We start from the raw sequence: 20,102 nt of genomic DNA on the forward strand, positions 1-20,102 counted from the left end.
GTTAAGAGACAGTAGTGATGATAGCACAATACAGTGAATATAATTAAAAGCACTGAATTATATATTTAAATGTGGTCAAAAGGGGTAATTTTAGGTTGTTGATATGTTACTAGAATAACAATTTTAAAAAATTCATGGAGTTGTGCAGCACAAACAGTGAACCCTAAGTTAAACCATGGGCTACAGTTCATAGTATAATTATAAAAATTGCTTTCCTGAATTGAAACAAATGTACCACACCAATGCAAGGTGTTAATAATAGGGTGGCATATGGGAATCCTGTATTTTATGTTTGATTGTTCTGTAAACCCACAACTTCTCTAATTATAAAAAAAAAAGAAAAAAAAAAAAAGAAAAAATCCTTCCCAGAATAATTTGGTCAAGATAGAATCCAGGCTTCCTTAAGTGGCGTACAAGGTCAGTCTCAAGCTGGCCTCTGCACACCTCCAGCCTCATCCCTTGCCATTCTCTCTCTCACATCGTAGGCTGCAATCCTTCTGAACCTCTGGTTCTTGTGTCTGATACACTATTCCCTGCTTCCCAAGTCTGCCTCCCCATTTGACTAACTCCTGCTCACCTTTCACGGTCACTGCTCCAGGGGGCCCTCACAACTAACTCCTCAGGCCAAGTTAAGTTCTTCTCCAGTGTCCTCTGTAGCACTCTGGATTCTCATAACATTCACTACTTTTTTGTAATTATTTCCTTGATTTCTCTCTTGTCCTCTGGATCATAAGCTCAGTGAGCCCAGAGAACATGTTTGCTGTGTTCACCACATTATTTGCAGCCTGTAAATCATAGTGCTCAATAAGTACTTCCTCTATTTAATTAACTATATCCGTAGAATAGTGCATGTACATAGTAAAATTCTTGCTCAGTGAACCAAATGTATTTAAATAGCCCTTGATGAAATGATTCCTGTGGAAAACACACACATGCACGTCCATTTTCTTTAGAGAATTTTAAAACAATTTCTTAATATTATTTCTTAATATTTCTTAATATTATTCCATGTGGTATGTAACTATTAATCATTTGGTTTCTCTCTTTATAGGAGTAGGAGTTTGATGAAGAATAGAAGAATTTCTGGTTGTTTACATGACATACAAGTCCACCCAATTCAGAATTTGCGTTCTTCACATTCATTAGGTATTTTTTCATGAAATCTCTTTGTATAGTGAGAAAAGCATCAAGACTCTAGTCCTGGGTCTACCACTACCTTGTTTTCTGACCTTGTGTAAATCATTTCATCTAGAAGTTTCCAATTTACCTTACAAAATGAGGGAGATAGACTGGATGCCCCTTCCACTTCTAAAATTCTGTGCTGTGTGATTTATTTCAAAGGCTTTTTGGTAGAATGGCTAATTCAAATGTAGGGGACATGTATAGATTCAGAAATGTTTAAGAACGCTGTTTTCTTATAATTGAAAAAAAAGCAAAGTGAAGAAAAGTATTATTAAGTAGTATCATTTGTGTGAGGAGGAGAAAAAAGAAGACATATCCACATACGTTTGTAAATGGATAAGATATCTCAGGAGATCTATACCATACCCTGAAAGTGGTGATTGTCCATGGAGACAAAGGAAATGGGGACAGGATAGAAAGGAAGATGTTTCACTGCAAACTCTTTGGTTCCTTTTGAATTTTGTAAAATATGTATGTATCATCTATTTCAAAATGACTTTAATTAAAAACAGAATAGTTCCCTTAACTTCACCTCTGAACAATAATTTTGTAATCAGTATTGATTATAATGTTAATTTGCCCACAGAATGGGGATACACTGTAAACCTGTACGTGTAACTACCTGTACTAGTTAAAATTACTGTGTGTTACCCATGGGCAACTATGCAGCAATAAAAGAGAATAAACTACTGATTCATACAATCTGGATGAATCCCCCAAATTTTATGTTGAATGAAAGAAACCAGATACAAAAGAGTACAAAATGTATGATTCCAATTATATGAGCTTAAAGAACAGGCAAAACTAAGCTATGGTGACAGAGCCAGAATAGTTCAGAACAGAATAATGGTTGTCTCTGTTGGGAGGTACGGACTGGGAAGGGTCAAGAGGGAATCTGTTGGGATGAGACAGTGGAAATGTATACTTCAATTTAAGTGGGGCTTACACTAGCGTATACATATGTGGATGTTCTAGTTTGCTAATGCTGCCGGAATGCAAAATACCAGAGATGGATTGGCTTTTATAAGAGGGGGTTTATTTGGTTACACAGTTACAGTCTTAAGGCCATAAAGTGTCCAGGGTAACACATCAGCAGTCAGGTACCTTCACTGGAGGATGGCCAGTGGTGTCCGGAAAACCTCTGTTAGCTGGGAAGGCACGTGGCTGGTGTCTGCTCCGAAGTTCTGGTTTCAAAATGGCTTTCTCCAACAACGTTCCTCTCCAGGCTGCAGTTCCTCAAAAATGTCACTCTTAGTTGCACTTGGCATATTTGTCCTTTCTTAGCTTCTCTGGAGCAAGAGTATGCTTTCAACGGCCAACTTCAGAATGTCTCTCATCTGCAGCTCCTGTGCTTTCCCTCTTGGCTGTAGCAAGCTCACTCCTTCTGAGTGATCTTATATAGTACGCCAGTAATTTAATTCAGATCACCCAATAGGTGGGCCAGTACCTCCATGAAAATTATCCAATCAGAGTAATCACCCACAGTTGGGTGGGGCACATCTCCATGGAAACACTCAAAGAATTACAATCTAATTAACACTGATAGGTCTGCCCATACAAGATTACATCAAAGATAATGGCTTTTGGGGGGACATAATACATTCAAACTGGCACAGTGAAAAACAACGAACTATACATCTAATATCTGAACACTTTACCATATGTAAATTAAACCTCAGTAAATAGAAAGTTTAAAAATTATTATGTAATATAATAATTTATATGAGAAATATACTAATAGAATGTGAGTAGCCATAGAAAGAATTATATGTTTGAGTTAAATTAAAGAAATTAAGGTTTCCTTTTTTTAATCATAAAATTATATTTTATGAAGATTTTTATCCTACTCCTTATTTAATCTAAAGTAGAACAAAAAATTTGGTGAGTTTTTTATTTGCTTGCAAAACAAAAGGATATGTACCTTTGGTAAGAACTTATTTCTTCAGCATTATTTGAGAGTAAGATGTTTGACAAAAGTAACAGTTCCAAATAATTGAAGGTATATTCAAGGGCCATTTTTAAGGGCTATTTTTAAAAATTAAATTCATATAGTAAGAAGAAACCAGAGACCCAAGAGTTCTCTATTTATTTGCATTGTTTGAAGAGGGAAATGAAAACACACATGTGCATTTAGTATGAATCTGTCCACAGCTGTGAGGTAGTGGAAGGAGGGTGGGGCCTGCTGGGGGTGGGTAGGGTTGTGTACAAGGTATAGCACTTTCCAGCTTTGGGAATTTGAGCAAGTATCTTAATTTCTTAGCTTAAGGGCCATATTTTTAAACTAGATTTTTGCAAGTCTTTCTAAAATGTTAATTTATTTTAGAGGGTATTAATGTAAATCATTATCTACTTAAACAGAGGATCTATAGTTAACTGTTCTTGAGGACTATAATAAAGGCATCATCATCATAATAATACTGATTCATTTATTACCCTTAGCAATATAGCATTCTGTTTTACTCTTCCCAAATAAAGCGCTTATCTTTGTTCCAGTCTTTTAATATTCCAACCCTGTGACTCTTTTATCATCCTTTTTTTTGCTACTTCTAATTAGCTATGGACTAGGCCAGAAAATTAATCTTGTATATTAAATGAGAATCATATTCATGTATTAGCACTCAGCGTAAAGTTATTTACAGAGGCTCTGAGTAAGGTTTTTTCGATTACTTCTGGTTTGAACAGCGCTTAGCAAGTTTGGCTTTCTGAAAGCCTATTTCCCAGAGATGTCATAAATTAACTGTGGATATTCAGTTGGTGTTAGCCTGAATTGATTGTAGTATACTTTGAGAAGGAACTATTATAAAGTAGAGGTACTGAGACATTCCTTTTAATATAGTTTGCTATATTATTGCCTACTTTTCCAGTTTATGGATTAGATTTGTAATTGTATTTTGTTTAACCAGCATTTTTTTCCCACCAATTTGTAGTTCATTAATTATTAGGAAAAATTAATCCCTACCAAAAAGTAAATAAAGGAAATTAAGTTGATTGTTACATGGGAATTTTGGATTCCCTATTATCTGTATTGCAGTTGAAGAGCTGCTAAATCTGGTTAGGTGTTGTTGAAAGAGGTAAATTAATCCCTGCATGGAATTATGTTTTCACTTTGGCATAGAAATATGAATGTATTGAAATAAGAAGGGCCTAATTTGATTTTATTGACCAATGATTGTATAATATTCTTGCATTAATGCATTTGTTTGAAAAATAGAACATTTGTTCCTGAAAATCACGCTTAAGATGGCTCTTTTCTGTCGCTATAGGCTTAATGGAGAAATCAACCATTTACTCAAATTCAGCAGAATCATTTCTTCCTGGAATTTGTAAAGAATTGATTGGTTCATCAGTAGATTTTCTTGGACAGAGTTATGATGAAGAAAAATCTATGGCAGACAGCCTGATTAATAATTTTCTTACAATTTATAATGGGCTATTTGTCATTTCCAAAGCTCATGAGGAACAAGATGAAGAAAGTCAAGATAACTGTAAGTAACCTCATTGCTTTTATTAGATAACTCACAAATGATTGTTTTCTGTACATTTCACTTTGTTTTGAATGCACTTCTGGCATGCTTTTCTCAGCTATGTTTAAATGTTTTAATGGTGTTCATATATGAGTTCCTTTATTTTGAGACTGTTTCTTCCAATCATTTTCCTTCTTCTTTCAAAGTGTTCTCTTCTGATCGAGCAGCTCAGTCCCTTACTATCCAGATAACTTGTGCTTTTGAGCAGCTTGTGGTGCTAATCAAACACTGGCTGAATGGTTTTCTACCTTGTATCAGCACAGCAAGACTTGAAGATGAATTGAGACAAGAAGTTAAAAAACTAGGAGGCTACTTACAGTTATTTTTGCAGGTAAATTGATCCTGTTCGAATCATTTAAAGAATTCATTTGTTTAGTAAATATTTATTGACCTTCTACTGTCCTCATCTTCCCGAAAATTAGATCTATAGGGTTTTCAGAAGTCCATTCTGTTTTGAAGACTTGTGGTTGTCTATAATTTATTTATTGAACCAAGATTTACATGTGCCAGGCACTAGAGGTTCTAAGTGTTTTACAAATATTAACTCATTTAATATTTGTAACAACCTCAAAATAGGTGCTGTTATTATCACCATTTTATAAATGGAGGCAGAGAGGATAAGTAACCTGTGTAAGGTTATATAGCTAGTAAGTGGTAGAGTTGGGACTTGAACCCAGGCAGTCTTGGGCCCAGAATTCATGCTCCATTATATCATGCTTGCCCTCAGTAAGGGCTACAGCAGAGAGGCCAAGTCTTGTTCCAGTTATGGATTGGCTTTCAGCTTGTGCTGAATTAACTACAAGCCTGCTGACATAGAGGCAAGGAAAATAATATTGTTTTCCCTATCTGTATTGGATCAGATTAGGTTTGGCTGTGAGTAAGAAGACAGATAAAAGCTTATTTTTCTCTCACATAAAATCTGGAAGTAGATATGATGGCTCTGTTCCTCAAAGTTCTCAGGATCCAGGCTCCTTCCAGTGCACTTCCCTGCCATGTCTAATGCTTGTCCCTTGTCCTCATTGCCCATCAGGGTGGTAGAGCTCCATCTGAGTTCACTGCAGCAGGCTAGAGGAAGGACAAAGGAGGAAAAGGGCCAAGTGTGCCTTCTTTTAAGAGAAGTTTCTGGAAATCACCATGTGGCAATTCTATTTATGTATCTTTGGCCGGAACTTCATCACTTGGCCACATGTAGTGGCAGGTATTATTGGGAAATGTAGTTTTTATTCTGGGCAGCTATGTGTCAAGGTCAAAATCAAGGGTTCTGTTATGGAAGAAGGAGGACTTGATATTGGAGAATACTTGGTAGTCTCTACCGTATCAGCCAACTCTTCTGTAAGTATTTCTTGAAAGTGTTAGGGGAACAGATATGAAAATGCTGAGAGATAGGTTTCTTTTAAAAATGTATAATCAAACCTCATCTGGAAAATAAAAATAGTATAAACCTGCCTGGCAGGATTACTGTGAGGATCAGATGAGTTAATATTATAAGAAAGTACCTATTAGAGTAACTGGTATGTAGTTTCATTCCTTCTTTGCATCCTCTGGGGTGGGGGGAACACTTTGAACTTAACTTAGGGGCTTGACCTGTATCCCTATGAGAAATGTTTTATATAAAAATCAAGGATGGAGGGAAGATGGTAGTTAGGAGAGACAGGGCAAAAAAAACACCTCCATGAAAAATACTAGATAAAAGCCAGAAAGTGACCCAGAACACCAGTTCCAGCGATGCACCAGCTGGACAAGGTCTGCTAAATCCATAGGGACTGTGTACTTGGTGAAGCCAGTAGTCTGCATTCTGAAACCAGTGAGTAAGTCTGCTGAATGTCTGGCAGCCACACTGCGGTCTGGGGAAACTGTGGGTTGGCGTTTGGAGTCGGAGTAGTTCTTTTTTAAAAAACCCACAAGCGGCTGCGGATATGGCAGCAAGAACTACACAGTGAAGTGTGGCAGGAACGGGCTGTGGGTACGCCTCAATATCTGGCATGGACGATAGCCTTTCACACACCTGCTAATTGTCTCAGAGCGAGGCAGGCAGAGGTTAGCCAAAAGAGGAAAATAACCACGCCCCTTGCAGCCATCTTCCCAGCGGACTGGGAACACTCCTTCTCAGCACCGATGCCACAGCCCAGTGCCACGCCAAAAACCCAGTGTGACGGGAAGTGTTTCCAGCATCACGCGCACATGACACAATATCGGGTGTGGATAATAGCTTTTCGTGCACCCACAGCTAATTGTCCCGGAGCTAGGAAGGCAGAGCTGTGTGAAAAGTGGGACATGAACATGCCCCATTTAGCTGTCCTTCCAGCAGGCTGGGAACACCCCTACACAGCCCGGCAGCCCAGAACTTCCCTTGAGGGATGATGCACACTTGTGACATAGCACAGTCTTCCCTCAGCAGAGACCCTGGGAAGGCACGGCTTGGAAGAGGGACCCACTCAGAAATCCCAGGGACCATACACCAATACCAAGGACTTGTGGGTCAGTGGCAGAGACAGTCTGTGGTGAGACTGAAATGAAGGTTTAGACTCTTGCAACAGCCTTAAATCTCCAGGAACACCTGGGAGGTTTGATTATTAAAGCCGCCCTCCCTCCCTAACTGCTCAGACACATGCCCCACATTCAGGGCGGACAGCACCAACAACATACCCAAACTTGGTGCACCAGTTGGACCCCCACAAGAATCAGACCCCCACACACCACAAAGACAAAGTTGGGGAGAACTGGCTTGAAGGGAATAGGTGGCTCGTGGATGCCACCTGCTAGTTAGAGATAGTGTATGCCACCAAGCTGTAGATCTGACAAATTAGAGATTAGACTTTGAATTAGCCTACATACCTAAAAGAACCCTATCAAGTTATGCAAATGCCAAGAGGCCAAAAACAACAGAAAATTTTAAAGCATATGAAAAAAACCAGACAATATGGATAACCCAAACCCAAACCCCCAAATCAAAAGATAAAAGGAGATGCAGTACTTGGAGCAATTAATCAAAGAACTAAAGACAAACAATGAGAGCATGGCACAGGATATAAAGGACATGAAGAAGACCCCAGAAGAACATAAAGAAGAAATTCCAAGAGTAAATAAAAAAATAGATGATCTTATGGAAATAAAAGAAACTGTCGACCAAATTAAAAAGATTCTGGATACTCATAGTACAAGATGAGAGGAAGCTGAACAACGAATCAGTGACCTGGAGGATGACAAAACGGAAAATGAAAGAAAAAAAGAAATAATGGGGAAAAAATCGAAAAAATTGAAATGGACCTCAGGGATATGATAGATAAAATAAAACATCCAAATATAAGACTCATTGGTGTCCCAGAAGGGGAAGAGAAGGGTAAAGGTCTAGAAAGAGTACTCAAAGAAATTGTTGGGGAAAACTTCCCAAACCATCTACACAATATAAATACACAAAGCATAAATGCCCAGTGAACTCCAAATAGAATAAATCCAAATAAACCCACTCCAAGACATATTCTGATCAGACTGTCAAATACTGAAGAGAAGGGGCAAGTCCTGAAAGCAGCAAGAGAAAAGCAATTCACCACATACAAAGGGAAACAACATAAGACTAAGTAGTGACTACTCAGTAGCCACCATGGAGGCAAGAAGGGAGTGACATGACATATTTAACATTCTGAGAGAGAAAAATTTCCAATGAAGAATTCTTTATCCAGCAAAGCTCTCCTTCAAATTTGAGGGAGAGCTTAAATTTTTCAAAGACAAACAAATGCTGAGAGATTTTGCTAATAAAAGACCTGCCCTACTTCAGATACTAAAGGAAGCCCTACCAACAGAGAAACAAAGAAAGGAGAGAGAGATATGGAGAAAGGTTCAATACAAAAGAGATTCAATATTGGTTTATTAAAGAACAACAAGAAAGAGAGGGGAAAAAATATATCTTACAAACATAAACCAAAGGATAGGATGGCTGATTCAAGAAATGCCTTCACAGTAATTACGTTGAATGTAAATGTATCAAACTCCCCGATTAAAAGATATAGATTGGCAGAATGGATAAAAAAATATGAACCATCAATATGTTGCATACAAGAGACTCATCTTAGACACAGGGACACAAAGAAATTGAAAGTGAAAGGATGGAAAGAGATATTTCATGTAAGCTACAGCCAAAAGAAAGCAGGAGTAGCAATATTAATCTCAGATAAAATAGACTTTAAAAGCAAGGATGTTATGAGAGACAAAGAAGGCCACTACATACTAATAAAAGGGGCAATTCAACAAGAAGAAATAACAATCATAAATGTTTATGCACCCAATCATGTTGCCACCAAATACATGAGACAAACACTGGCAAAACTAAAGGAAGCAATGGATGTTTCAACAATAATTGTGGGAGACTTCAACACATCACTCTCTCCTATAGACAGATCATCCAGACAGCAGACCAATAAGGAAATGGAAAACCTAAATAATCTGATAAATGAACTGGATGTAACAGACATATATAGAACATTACATCCCAGATCACCAGGATACACATTCTTCTCTAGTGCTCATGGAACTTACTCCAGAATAGACCATATGCTGGGACATAAAACAAGCCTCAGTAAATTTAAAAAAATTGAAGTTATTCAAAACACATTCTCTGACAACAATGAAATACAATTAGAAGTCAATACCATCAGAGACTTAGAAAATTCACAAATACCCGGAGGTTAAACAACACACTCCTAATCAATCAGTGGGTTAAAGAAGAAATAGCAAGAGAAACTGATAAATGTATAGAAACGAATGAAAATGAGAACACAACATATCAAAATTTTGGGGATGCAGCAAAAGCGGTACTGAAGGGGAAGTTTATAGCACTAAACACATACATCAAAAGGGAAGAAAGAGCTAAAATCACAGAACTAATGGAGCAACTGAAGAAGCTAGAAAATGAACACCAAACTAATCCTAAACCAAGTAGAAGAAAAGAAATAACAAGGATCAAAGCAGAAATAAATCACATAAAGAACAAAAAAACAATAGGGACAATAAATAACACCAAGAGTTGGGGTTCTTTGAGAAGATCAACAAAATTGACAAGCCGCTAGCTAGACTGACAAAATCAAAAAAGAGAAAAGACCCATATAAACAAAATAATGAATGAGAAAGGTGACATTACTGCAGATCCTTAAGAGATTAAAAAAATTATAAGAGGATACTATGAACAACTGTTTGCCAACAAACTAGATAATGTAGAGGAAATGGACAATTTCCTGGAAACATATGAACAACCTAGACTGACCAGAGAAGAAATAGAAGACCTCAACCAACCAATCAGAAGCAAAGAGATCCAATCAGTTATCAAAAAGCTTCCCACAAATAAATGCCCAGGGCCAGATGGCTTCACAGGGGAATTCTACCAAACTTTCCAAAAAGAACTGACACCAATCTTACTTAAACTCTTTCAAAACATTGAAGAAAATGGAATACTACCTCACACAATTTATGAAGCTAACATCAGTCTAATACCAAAACCAGGCAAAGATGCTACAAAAAAGGAAAACTACCGGCAATCTCCCTAATGAATATAGATGCAAAAATTCTCAACAAAATATTTGCAAATTGAATCCAAAGACACATTAAAAAAATCATACACCATGACCAAGTGGGGTTCATTCCAGGCATGCAAGGATGGTTCAACATAAGAAAATCAATCAATGTAATACAACACATTAACAAATCAAAAGAGAAAAATCAAATGATCATGTCAGTAGATGCTGAAAAAGCATTTGACAAAATCCAACATCGCTTTTTGATTAAAACACTTCAAAAGGTAGGAATTGAAGGAAACTTCCTCAATATGATAAAGAGCATATATGAAAAACACGCAGCCAGTATAGTACTCAATGGTGAGAGACTGAAAGCCTTCCCTCTAAGATCAGGAATGAGACAAGGATGCCCACTGTGACTACTGTTGCTCAACATTGTGCTGGAAGTGCTAGCCAGGGCAATCCAGCAAGACAAAGAAATAAAAGGCATCCAAATAAGAAAGGAACTAGAAAAACTGTCATTGTTTGCAGATGATATGATCTTATATCTGGAAAACCCTGAGAAATTGACGATAGAGCTACTGGAGCTAATAAATTTAGCACAGTAGCGGGATACAAGATTAATGCACATAAGTCAGTGATGTTTCTATATGCTAGAAATGAAAGACGTGAGGAGACACTCAAGAAAAAGATACAATTTTCAGTAGCAACTAAAAAAATCAAGTACCTAGGAATAAATTTAAACAAAGATATAAAAGACCTATACAAAGAAAACTACATAACTCTACTAAAAGAAATAGAAATGGACCTTAAAAGATGGAAAAATATTCCATGTTCATGGATGGGAAGGCTAAATGTCATTAAGATGTCAATTCTACCCAAACTCATCTACAGATTCAATACAATCCCAATCAAAATTCCAACAACCTACTTTGCAGACTTGGAAAAGCTAGTTATCAAATTTATTTGGAAAGGGAAGGTGCCTGGAATTGTTAAAAACACTCTAAAAAAGAAAAACAAACTGAGAGGACTTACACTCCCTGACTTTGAAGATTACTATAAAGCCACAGTAGTCAAAACAGCATGGTACTGGCACAAAGACAGATATATTGATCAATGGAATTGAATTGAGAATTTGGAGATAGACCCCCAGATCTACGGCTGACTGATCTTTGATAAGGTCCCCAAAGCCACTGAACTGGGACATAACGGTCTGTTCAACAAATGGGCCTGGGAGAGTTGGATATCCATATCCAAAAGAATGAAAGAGGACCCCTACCTCACACCCTATACAAAAATTAACTCAAAGTAGATCATAGACCTCAATATAAAAGACAGTACCATAAAACTCCTAGAAGATAATGTAGGGAGACATCGTTAAGACCTTGTATTAGGAGGTCACTTTCTGGACCTTACACTCAAAGCACAACTAACAAAGGAAAAAATGGATAAATGGGAACTCCCCAAGCTTCGGGGTTTCTGTACCTCAAAGGAATTTGTCAAAAAGGTGAAGAGGCAGCCAACTCAATGGGAAAAAATTTTTGGAAACCATGTATCTGACAAAAGACTGATATCTTGCATATATAAAGAAATCCTACAACTCAATGACAATAGTTCAGACATCCCAATTATAATAAAATGGGCAAAAGATATGAAGAGACAGTTCTCTGAAGGGGAAATACAAACGGCCAAAAAACACATGAAAAAATGTTCAGCTTCTAGCTATTAGAGAGATGCAAATTAAGACAACGACTAGATACCATCTGACACCAATTAGAATGGCTGCCATTAAACAGGAAACTACAAATGCTTGAGAGGATGTGGAGAAATTGGAACTCTTATTCATTGTTGGTGGGACTGTATAATGGTTCAGCCACTCTGGAAGACAGTCTGGTAGTTCCTTAGAAAACTAGATGTAGAGTTACCCTTCAATCTAGCAATTGCACTTCTCAGTATATACCCGGAAGATCTGAAAGCAGTGACGCGAACAGATATCTGCACACCAATGTTCATAGCAACATTATTCACAATTGCCAAGAGATAGAAACAACCCAAATGTCCTTCAACAGATGAATGGATAAATAAAATGTGGTATATACACACAATGGAATACTATGCAGCAGTTAAGAAGGAACGATCTCGTGAAATATATGACAACATAGATCAACCTTGAAGACATAATGCTGAGCAAAATAAGCCAGGCACAAAAAGAGAAATATTATATGCTACCACTAATGTAAACCCTGCTGGGAGAGAATGCATGGGGGGTTGGGCTTCCCTACCTCAATGGTTGCTGATGTGCTCACAGACATTGGGGACTGGTGGTTTGATGGGCTGAGCCCTCAATCACGGGACTTGCCCTTGCGAAAATGGTTAGTGCAAAGGAGAGGCTAGGCCTGCTTATAATTGTGCCTAAATGTCTCCTCCTGAATGCCTCTTTGTTGCTCAGTTGTGGCCCTCTCTCTCTAGCTAAGCCAACTTGGCAGATGAAATCACTGCCCTCCCCGCTACGTGGGATCTGACAACCCACGTAGGATCTGATAACCCCTGGCAACCCACGTGGGATCTGATACCCCTGGCAACGTGGAATATAACTCCTGGGGAGGAATCTGGACCTGGCATTGTGGGATGGAGAACATCTTCTTGACCAAAAGGGGGATGTGAAATGAAGTAAGTTTCAGTGGCTGAGAGATTCCAAAAGGAGCCGAGAGATCACTCTGGTGGGCACTCTTACGCACAATATGGACAACCCTTTTTAGGTTCTAATGAATTGGAATAGCTAGCAGTAAATACCTGAAACTATCAAACTACAACCCAGAACCCCTGAATCTTGAAGACGATTGTATAAAAATGTAGCTTATGAGGAGTGACAATGTGATTGGGAAAGCCATATGGACCACACTCCCCTTTGTCCAGTGTATGGATGGATGAGTAGAAAAATGGGGGCAAAAAAAAAAAAAAGCACCTAGTGATCTTTTTTACTTTAATTGTTCCTTTTCAGTTTAATTTTTATTTTTATTACTTTGGTACATGTGGTAATGAAAATGTTCAAAAATTAATTTTGGTGATGGATGCACAACTATATGGTGATACCATTAATGGTTGTACGCTTTGTATGACTGTGTTATGTGAATATATCTCAATTTTAAAAATGATAAAAAAAAATCAAGGATGGAGACACTAGGTGACTTGGAGGGTAAAGTAGGCTGAGCTGAGGACAGACTTATGCAGAGCTGGCAAAACTGGATTTCAGAATCCTTACCTTGTAGCAGCACAACTAGTGTATTCCAAAAAAGCAGGCCAAGAGAAATATTCGGAAGAGTCACAACAGTGGACAGATACCATAAAGAAGAAAAGCTTGAGACACTTCCCCATGTACTGTGACATGTGGAATGTCTTGTTTAAAGGGTTTTTTTTTTTCTTCCTTCCTCTTCCTCTCCTTTTCTTTCTCCCCTGATAAGAGAAAATTTCTTTAGTAACAATCTATCAATGCTTATCAGGATAGAAAAAGTTAAAAGGCAAAAGAACCACCAGTTTGTTCCTTTCTTTTGGCATCCGTTTATCAATTCTGTCTTTTATGTAGTTAGCTGCATACTTGCCTTATGTCTTCTATTAGTGTGTCGGGTTTTTGAGGGTAGAAAAGATAATCTTACTCATTTTCTCACCTTTAGTAGCTTCAGAGTTGCATGTTTTCTGGTTCTGACTGAGACTTTAATGAAGTGTGGTAACTATATCAATGAATGCAGAATCGATTTTCTTCCAATTGTTTTTCTTGTCTTTACCACCCTTTCTGATCTCATGTGTCTGATATACTCATCCATTTTATCTTATAGGGATGCTGTTCAGATATTTCATCAATGGTAAAAGAGGCTCAAAATAAAGTGATCCAAATTGTACATCAGGCTTTAAAGTATGTGGGACAGTTCGCAGTTCTGAAAGGGAGCAAGCTACATTTTCTGGAAAATAATAACAATAAAGCTGCCAGTTTGCAGGTAATTTGGCAAAATTAGTTCATTAATTTTGAAAGACTTCATCAGAGGGAACAGTAGCCTTTTGATAAATCAGCATCATTAAACATAACATTCTTTTTATTTTTCAAAATAACGTACCTTTAATAGTTTGGCAATAAGCTTTAAAACTTTCAATCTAAATTCGTTAAATGTATCAGATGATTTTGGAAACCTTGCTTTAGCTTTTGGACCCTTGATTTGATAATGGCCATCTACTATGGAGGGTGTGCTCCGCCAGTCAGCACACAAAGAGCTCTGTAATTCTAGCAAATTCATATTTGCTTGCTTTAATTACTTCTGCTATTGAAAGCATGGTATTATGAAAGAATGTTTGTGTAATTGTGTTCTATCACCATAGTGTCCTGCCTAACATAATAAACATTTTTATAACATGTTATATGTAGAATACTAAATTATAGATTTGCTAATTTTCTTTCCTTATAGACTATTAGTTCTCATTTCAACTTTAGATAAATTTAGTATACCTGGAATGTATTATAATTCTAAAACAAGCAGTAATCATAACTTATTTATTTGATCATTTAAGAACTATATAAAACCAGAATTTGCCTATTAATGTATTAAAAACATTTTCTAGGAGGATTTCATAGATGCTATTTGTGATGGTGTAGGCTTAGGAATGAAGCTTCTATTAGATTCTGGACTGGAAAAAACAAAAGAACTTCAGCATGAGCTCCAAAAACAGTGTACACAAAATGAGGTAAGATGAATTAAAGAATGTTCTATATGGTATTTTATTTCTTAAAATAGTTTAACTCAAATTAGATTTTTATAAACATATATTTTATGTTTAATTATGTCATACTCTGGAAGAAGAGGCTGATGATATCATGATGTCATGGTGACATTTCCCCAAGTTATTCTCAAGTTAGTGCAACTTCTGTTGTCATTAAATTTTGCTAAATCCTGTCACAGTGAGAATTCAGTCTATTGATAAACTCCCAAGTAGAGTGGAATGTGGTAGTGACACCTAGTGTTCACTTTCTGGTTGCCTTTTTTTTCTTGACTTATCTTGGGTTAGATTTCTATTTTCTCATCTAGGATTGGAAACTACCATTTTGTAATCCCCTGTATTCAACTAAATATATTGCCAGAGATTTCACATCAGTTACTTCATATCAAGATACAGAGCCAATGAAGACTTAAGTGACTTCCTAAAATATGCCTCCTTCCTTCCTCCCGTGCCTAACTAACATTAAAGCATAACACCAATCTTGTCTAAGAGGTGGGTGTTGACATTAGAAGACTTATGTTTGAAACCTGGCTTTATCACTTTCCAGCTATCATTTAGCAAGTCACTAAATGTTCTGACCATGTTTCTTCACCTATCACATATAATAATTCCTGTATCACTGGTTCATTGTGAGCTCTTTATTTATTGAATAATTTCCTTGTGACAATTTCTGGACTGTTACTTTCTATGTAATAGTGGGAAACCTCACAACTTTGCAAGGTAGGAATTACTTTCATTCTCATGAGTTTCAGTGAGTTGGAGTATCTTGCCCAATCACACAATTATAAAACACCAAGCAAGGATTTTATATTCTGCCTGTTTGTCTCCAAAACTCATCAAGCTAAGTAAATGTTTTTTGTAAATCATTGTTCAAGCATTAATTGTTCTTATTTCTTGAGAGTAACTGTTAGTGAAGTAGAGATGAGGAAGATAAAAGGTCAAATCTTGTAACAGTGAATTTTAGAGCCTTGTCTGTTCTAGAATTTTGATGTAATAAGTTGTTAAAATCATCTCTGCCCATCCCTATTTCTCTTTCTGGAGTCAGGCAGCTGGTGGAGCTATAACAGGGGTGGAGCCTGATAGGGGTGGAGCTGTATGACACAAGGTTGGTTAGGTTCCTGAGAACATACCCTCTAGGCTGTCTACTCATTTAAATACATATCGATTGATCTGGGAAAGTGGATCATGTGGACTGTTAGCTTTTATCCCTCTGGGTAGTTGTTTCCAGGAAGGGATAGAGTAAGCTAGATTTTTTTTTTCCTTTTAAGGGGAAACCATGGCATTAATGTCCTTATAGCACTCCTTTTTTCTATGCATGTGTCTTCCAGTCTCACTCTGGTTTTGTTTTGTTTTGTACTTAAGATAAAAACTCATTCTACAGGAGCTCATCCTGTCACTAAGTCAAGATCTGTGGGTCTAATCATGTGCCAGTAGACATGAGGCTGATTTCTGTTCTGTAATACAACTTTGAAGAAAGGGACATATTGGGTTCTTAGAACTCATACACACCACCTCTGACATCTCAAACTTGGTTTTGCACAGCAGCACCGTTTATCAGTAAAACACTTTATTGGTCACTGTTTGCCCGTAGAATATCTGCTGGCAGTGAGTGCAAATGGGTATAGGATAAATTAATGAAAACTGGAGATGAAATAATATATGTGAATGTGCTTCATAAGCTATAAAGCAGGGTACAGAGGTTGACTTTGGAGTCGTTTGGAAGAAATAAGTTGCAGAAGGGTCTGGCCCATCTTGTATATAATATATTACCTGTTTCTTCTTGCAGACCACTACTCTCCTTCTTCTTGTTTTATTTCTACAGTGTGTCATAGCTGCACTTTGTTATTTATGGTGGGTTTTTAGCTTATCATATTTGGATAAGTTAAGACTCATAAGGATCTACAGATGGAAAACAAAAATATCCAAAGATGTAGCAAATGGGCTCAAGCCTAAGGAATTGGTGTTACAATTTTAAAGCTGGAGTCAGGAAAAAAAAATTGAAAAGACTTTGATTGTTTTTTCTACCACACCGAGGAAATTTGAATTGGATCCAGGGAAGAGCTCTTTGGCTCTGTGGGCAAGGGCAATTCAAACAGAATCTCTGGCAGAAATAAGTGAGAAAGCTCTTCAGGGGGCAGCATTGAGCAGTACAAAAGCAAAGACCTGGAAGTTAGACTGGGATTCCCACCCTGGATCAAGTAACTTATCTGCCCTGAATCTGTTTCCTTATTTGTAAAATGAGGACAATAACATATGCAGCATAGAGCTATTACTGAGAATCAAATAATAAAACTTACATAAAGTTTCTAGAGCATAATACTTACTTGATATGTTACCCCAACCCCTTTCAAGGGAAGTTTTGGAAATTTTATTCCTGTAAATATTTAAATAGAAATCAAATCCTATTATAATACAAACATTGGAAGGTATCCATATTTAATGTAGCAATCAATGTGTAATTTTGAAAGAAATTCTGCTTACATGATTTAGGTACTCTCTAGCTATTTAGATACAGTTCCAGAAATAGAACTCCAGTCTTCTGACTTCTAGACTAGGACTTTACCTATCTGGACCCTATCCAGTTTTAGGACTTTTATACATCTAAATAATTATTTGTGTAATAAAATATTTTAACATTCTATATAGGTTACCAAACAGATGAAAGCTAATGCCATGGAATTGATTAGATATCTTGAAAATGTCTTTACTGAGTGGAAAACGGTAAGGGAAGTTTTACATTGTTTTTATATTTAATTTTGTTTGTCATTTCATTTGGCTCAGGTATAGCTATTTTTATTTCAATCTGTAAAAATGAGAGTAATGCCTATGGCTAATATTGTATTTTGATCTTGCTTGTAAAAATAGATGTAAGCACTTGTGAGGAAATTAAACTCTTTCTTAAAGTTAAGATTCTGGCAATTAAACTCATATTGATTAAGCCTACTGCCATGTAGTCTGCTATGCATTTTAAATAATATTAATTTATTTATACAGAAAAGTTTCAGAACTCAAATACAAGAAGAAAACTTCAGATATCAAGATTCAAAGAAGTTGGTTAATCTTGCCCCAGAATTCTTGAAGTTAAAACATTGCTTAGAGCAAATTATGCAAGTTATTATTTCTATACTGAAAGGTATGTACTCTAAATGGAATTTGTTGTTAATTAGAATTTTACATTTTAAGGAATGTCAAACCTCTTTCTTTCTCATTTCTCTAGATCATGTACTAAAGCCTTAGGAATGCTACTTCACTGATGATAATTCTCAATATAGGAACTTGCAGAATTGAATTTTCACTTAATATATTTGAGTACTTCTGCCTAAATAATTAGATCCTGAAAATCCAAGTGCCTGTCTAGCAAAAAGGCACTTTAGCTGAATAGTCTTAAGTAGTTTGGAATTGTCTGGGTAGGGTCACTTTGACATAAAAGATATCCAGTTGGAGTTATAGAAGAGTAATAAATAAATGCCAGATAAAAACTGAAAGATTAATTAACTTTTTTCTCTCCTTGCATAGGATCTCACAGTGACGTAAAACTTCTCAAGAATTGTGTTGAAAGTATTTGCAACTTGGCCCGTGATTTTCATGATTATGTCAATGTGCCCTCCTCTTTTGTTAACAGCTATGAGAACAGAAAACCTCTAGTTGACCCCAGGGAACTAGAATCTCTAGCCAAGTCACTGCTCCTCTGTTTTGAAACTGGAGAAAGACCCTGGGAAACTTGTAATCAAAATACCAAAGAAGAAGAACAGTGTAAATCAAGTAGAACTGAACCCAGTAGGAATAAAGGTGTGCCAAAGCGCGTCTATGAGCTTCATGGCCTGTCTCCAGCTGTGAGTTCAGAGGAAAGCACACCTGCTCGGACCCAGTGGGTGTGAATACCGATAAGTAAGCACTTTATGACCATCCATGAAATAGAAAGTATACTTGATAGGCAATTTTCCTTATGTTGGAGAATATAAAAAGCAAGAAATCAGCTTAAATATTTCAAAGACGTTCATATATGTTGGGGGCCTTCCAAGTGTTGTGGTCTTGATTTCAAAATGCCTGAATGTGTGCTCAGAAGTTTCTCGGCAGGCAATTTTAAACAGGATGTTGACCAATTCAGAACGTTGTGGCAATGGAATGAAATTAAGAATTCATTAGCCTGTTTGTATGTGGTTATTTTCTCATAAGTGGAAACTTGAACAATCATTAGGATTTGTATCTGTGCCTTCTCTCCTCTGCAGATACCTAGGATGGGGTTTATGGTGGAATGGCCAATACAGGTTTAATCACAGATCCTTAATCTTCATTGTTAAATTTAAAACTCTTTTCTTGACCAGTTTTCTCTAACTGGTTGCCATTTTGAATAGTGTATAGTTTCCTGTTTCTTTCTAAATTACAAGCAGCTACCAAAATGTAGAAATATTTTGCTTTTTAATTCAGTACTTGGTAGCTATTTCCAGTAGTGATTTTTAAAAGTAATTTGAAATAATTTTCAACATATTTTCTGAAAGGGTGGTACACATCTATAATGTTGATATTCAAAGTACTTTTATGAATAACTAATGTGTGAATTTTTCCTCATACATTTATTAAATCTCTCATAAATTTGGAGTATCATCATCTTAGGCTTTCTTTTTGTTATTTTGTTTTAAATAGACTAGCAATAAAACTTCCCATACCAGCTTAAGTCAGTTTCTGTAATTATCAACTTTAGTAATCAGTGCTGTCACTTTCTCCTGCCTGAGGAGATAGTCTAATATCAAATTAGTATAATTAATTATCAAACAATAATATGGCTGGTGGATTTACTATGTAATCTATGTTCCATAATAGGGGCTGTATGAATATAATTTGAACTAATTAAACAGTGCCAGAATCACATTCAATGTCAGAATGGTTTTGGGTTCAGAATCTGGGTCTCTTCTTAACAATGCTTGTTTTGTTTATAGATAATTTCACAGTTAAGAAAAACCTTTCTCTGTGATCAAGGAATAAAGCTAATATGATTCTCCTTGTGGGATCTTACCTTAAGGAAATAGTTTGACATTTTTGACCTATTCAAGAATATACGTCATTTGAAAAAATTCTTAAGTGATTCTGCCTGATATTTACTAGGCAGATCCTAGAGAATAATTCTTTT

At 36.6% G+C, this 20,102-nt stretch overlaps 1 protein-coding gene across 1 annotated transcript in view; it reads left to right on the plus strand.

Annotated features, from left to right (window-relative positions):
• Nucleotides 1-19,230, plus strand: part of KIF14 (kinesin family member 14) — a 67,348-nt gene extending 48,118 nt beyond the window's left edge. Inside the window, exons 23-30 of the mRNA XM_037825085.1 lie at nt 1,052-1,146; nt 4,446-4,667; nt 4,853-5,037; nt 14,044-14,202; nt 14,819-14,941; nt 17,621-17,695; nt 17,969-18,107; nt 18,491-19,230. Coding sequence (XP_037681013.1) covers nt 1,052-1,146; nt 4,446-4,667; nt 4,853-5,037; nt 14,044-14,202; nt 14,819-14,941; nt 17,621-17,695; nt 17,969-18,107; nt 18,491-18,852 — 1,360 coding nt within the window. The 3' untranslated portion in view covers nt 18,853-19,230. The remainder of the gene's footprint in view (nt 1-1,051; nt 1,147-4,445; nt 4,668-4,852; nt 5,038-14,043; nt 14,203-14,818; nt 14,942-17,620; nt 17,696-17,968; nt 18,108-18,490) is intronic.
• Nucleotides 19,231-20,102: the final 872 nt, after the last annotated feature.

The sequence above is a fragment of the Choloepus didactylus genome, chromosome 2 (assembly GCF_015220235.1).
Source record: "Choloepus didactylus isolate mChoDid1 chromosome 2, mChoDid1.pri, whole genome shotgun sequence".
NCBI classification, from domain to species: Eukaryota; Metazoa; Chordata; class Mammalia; order Pilosa; family Megalonychidae; genus Choloepus; species Choloepus didactylus.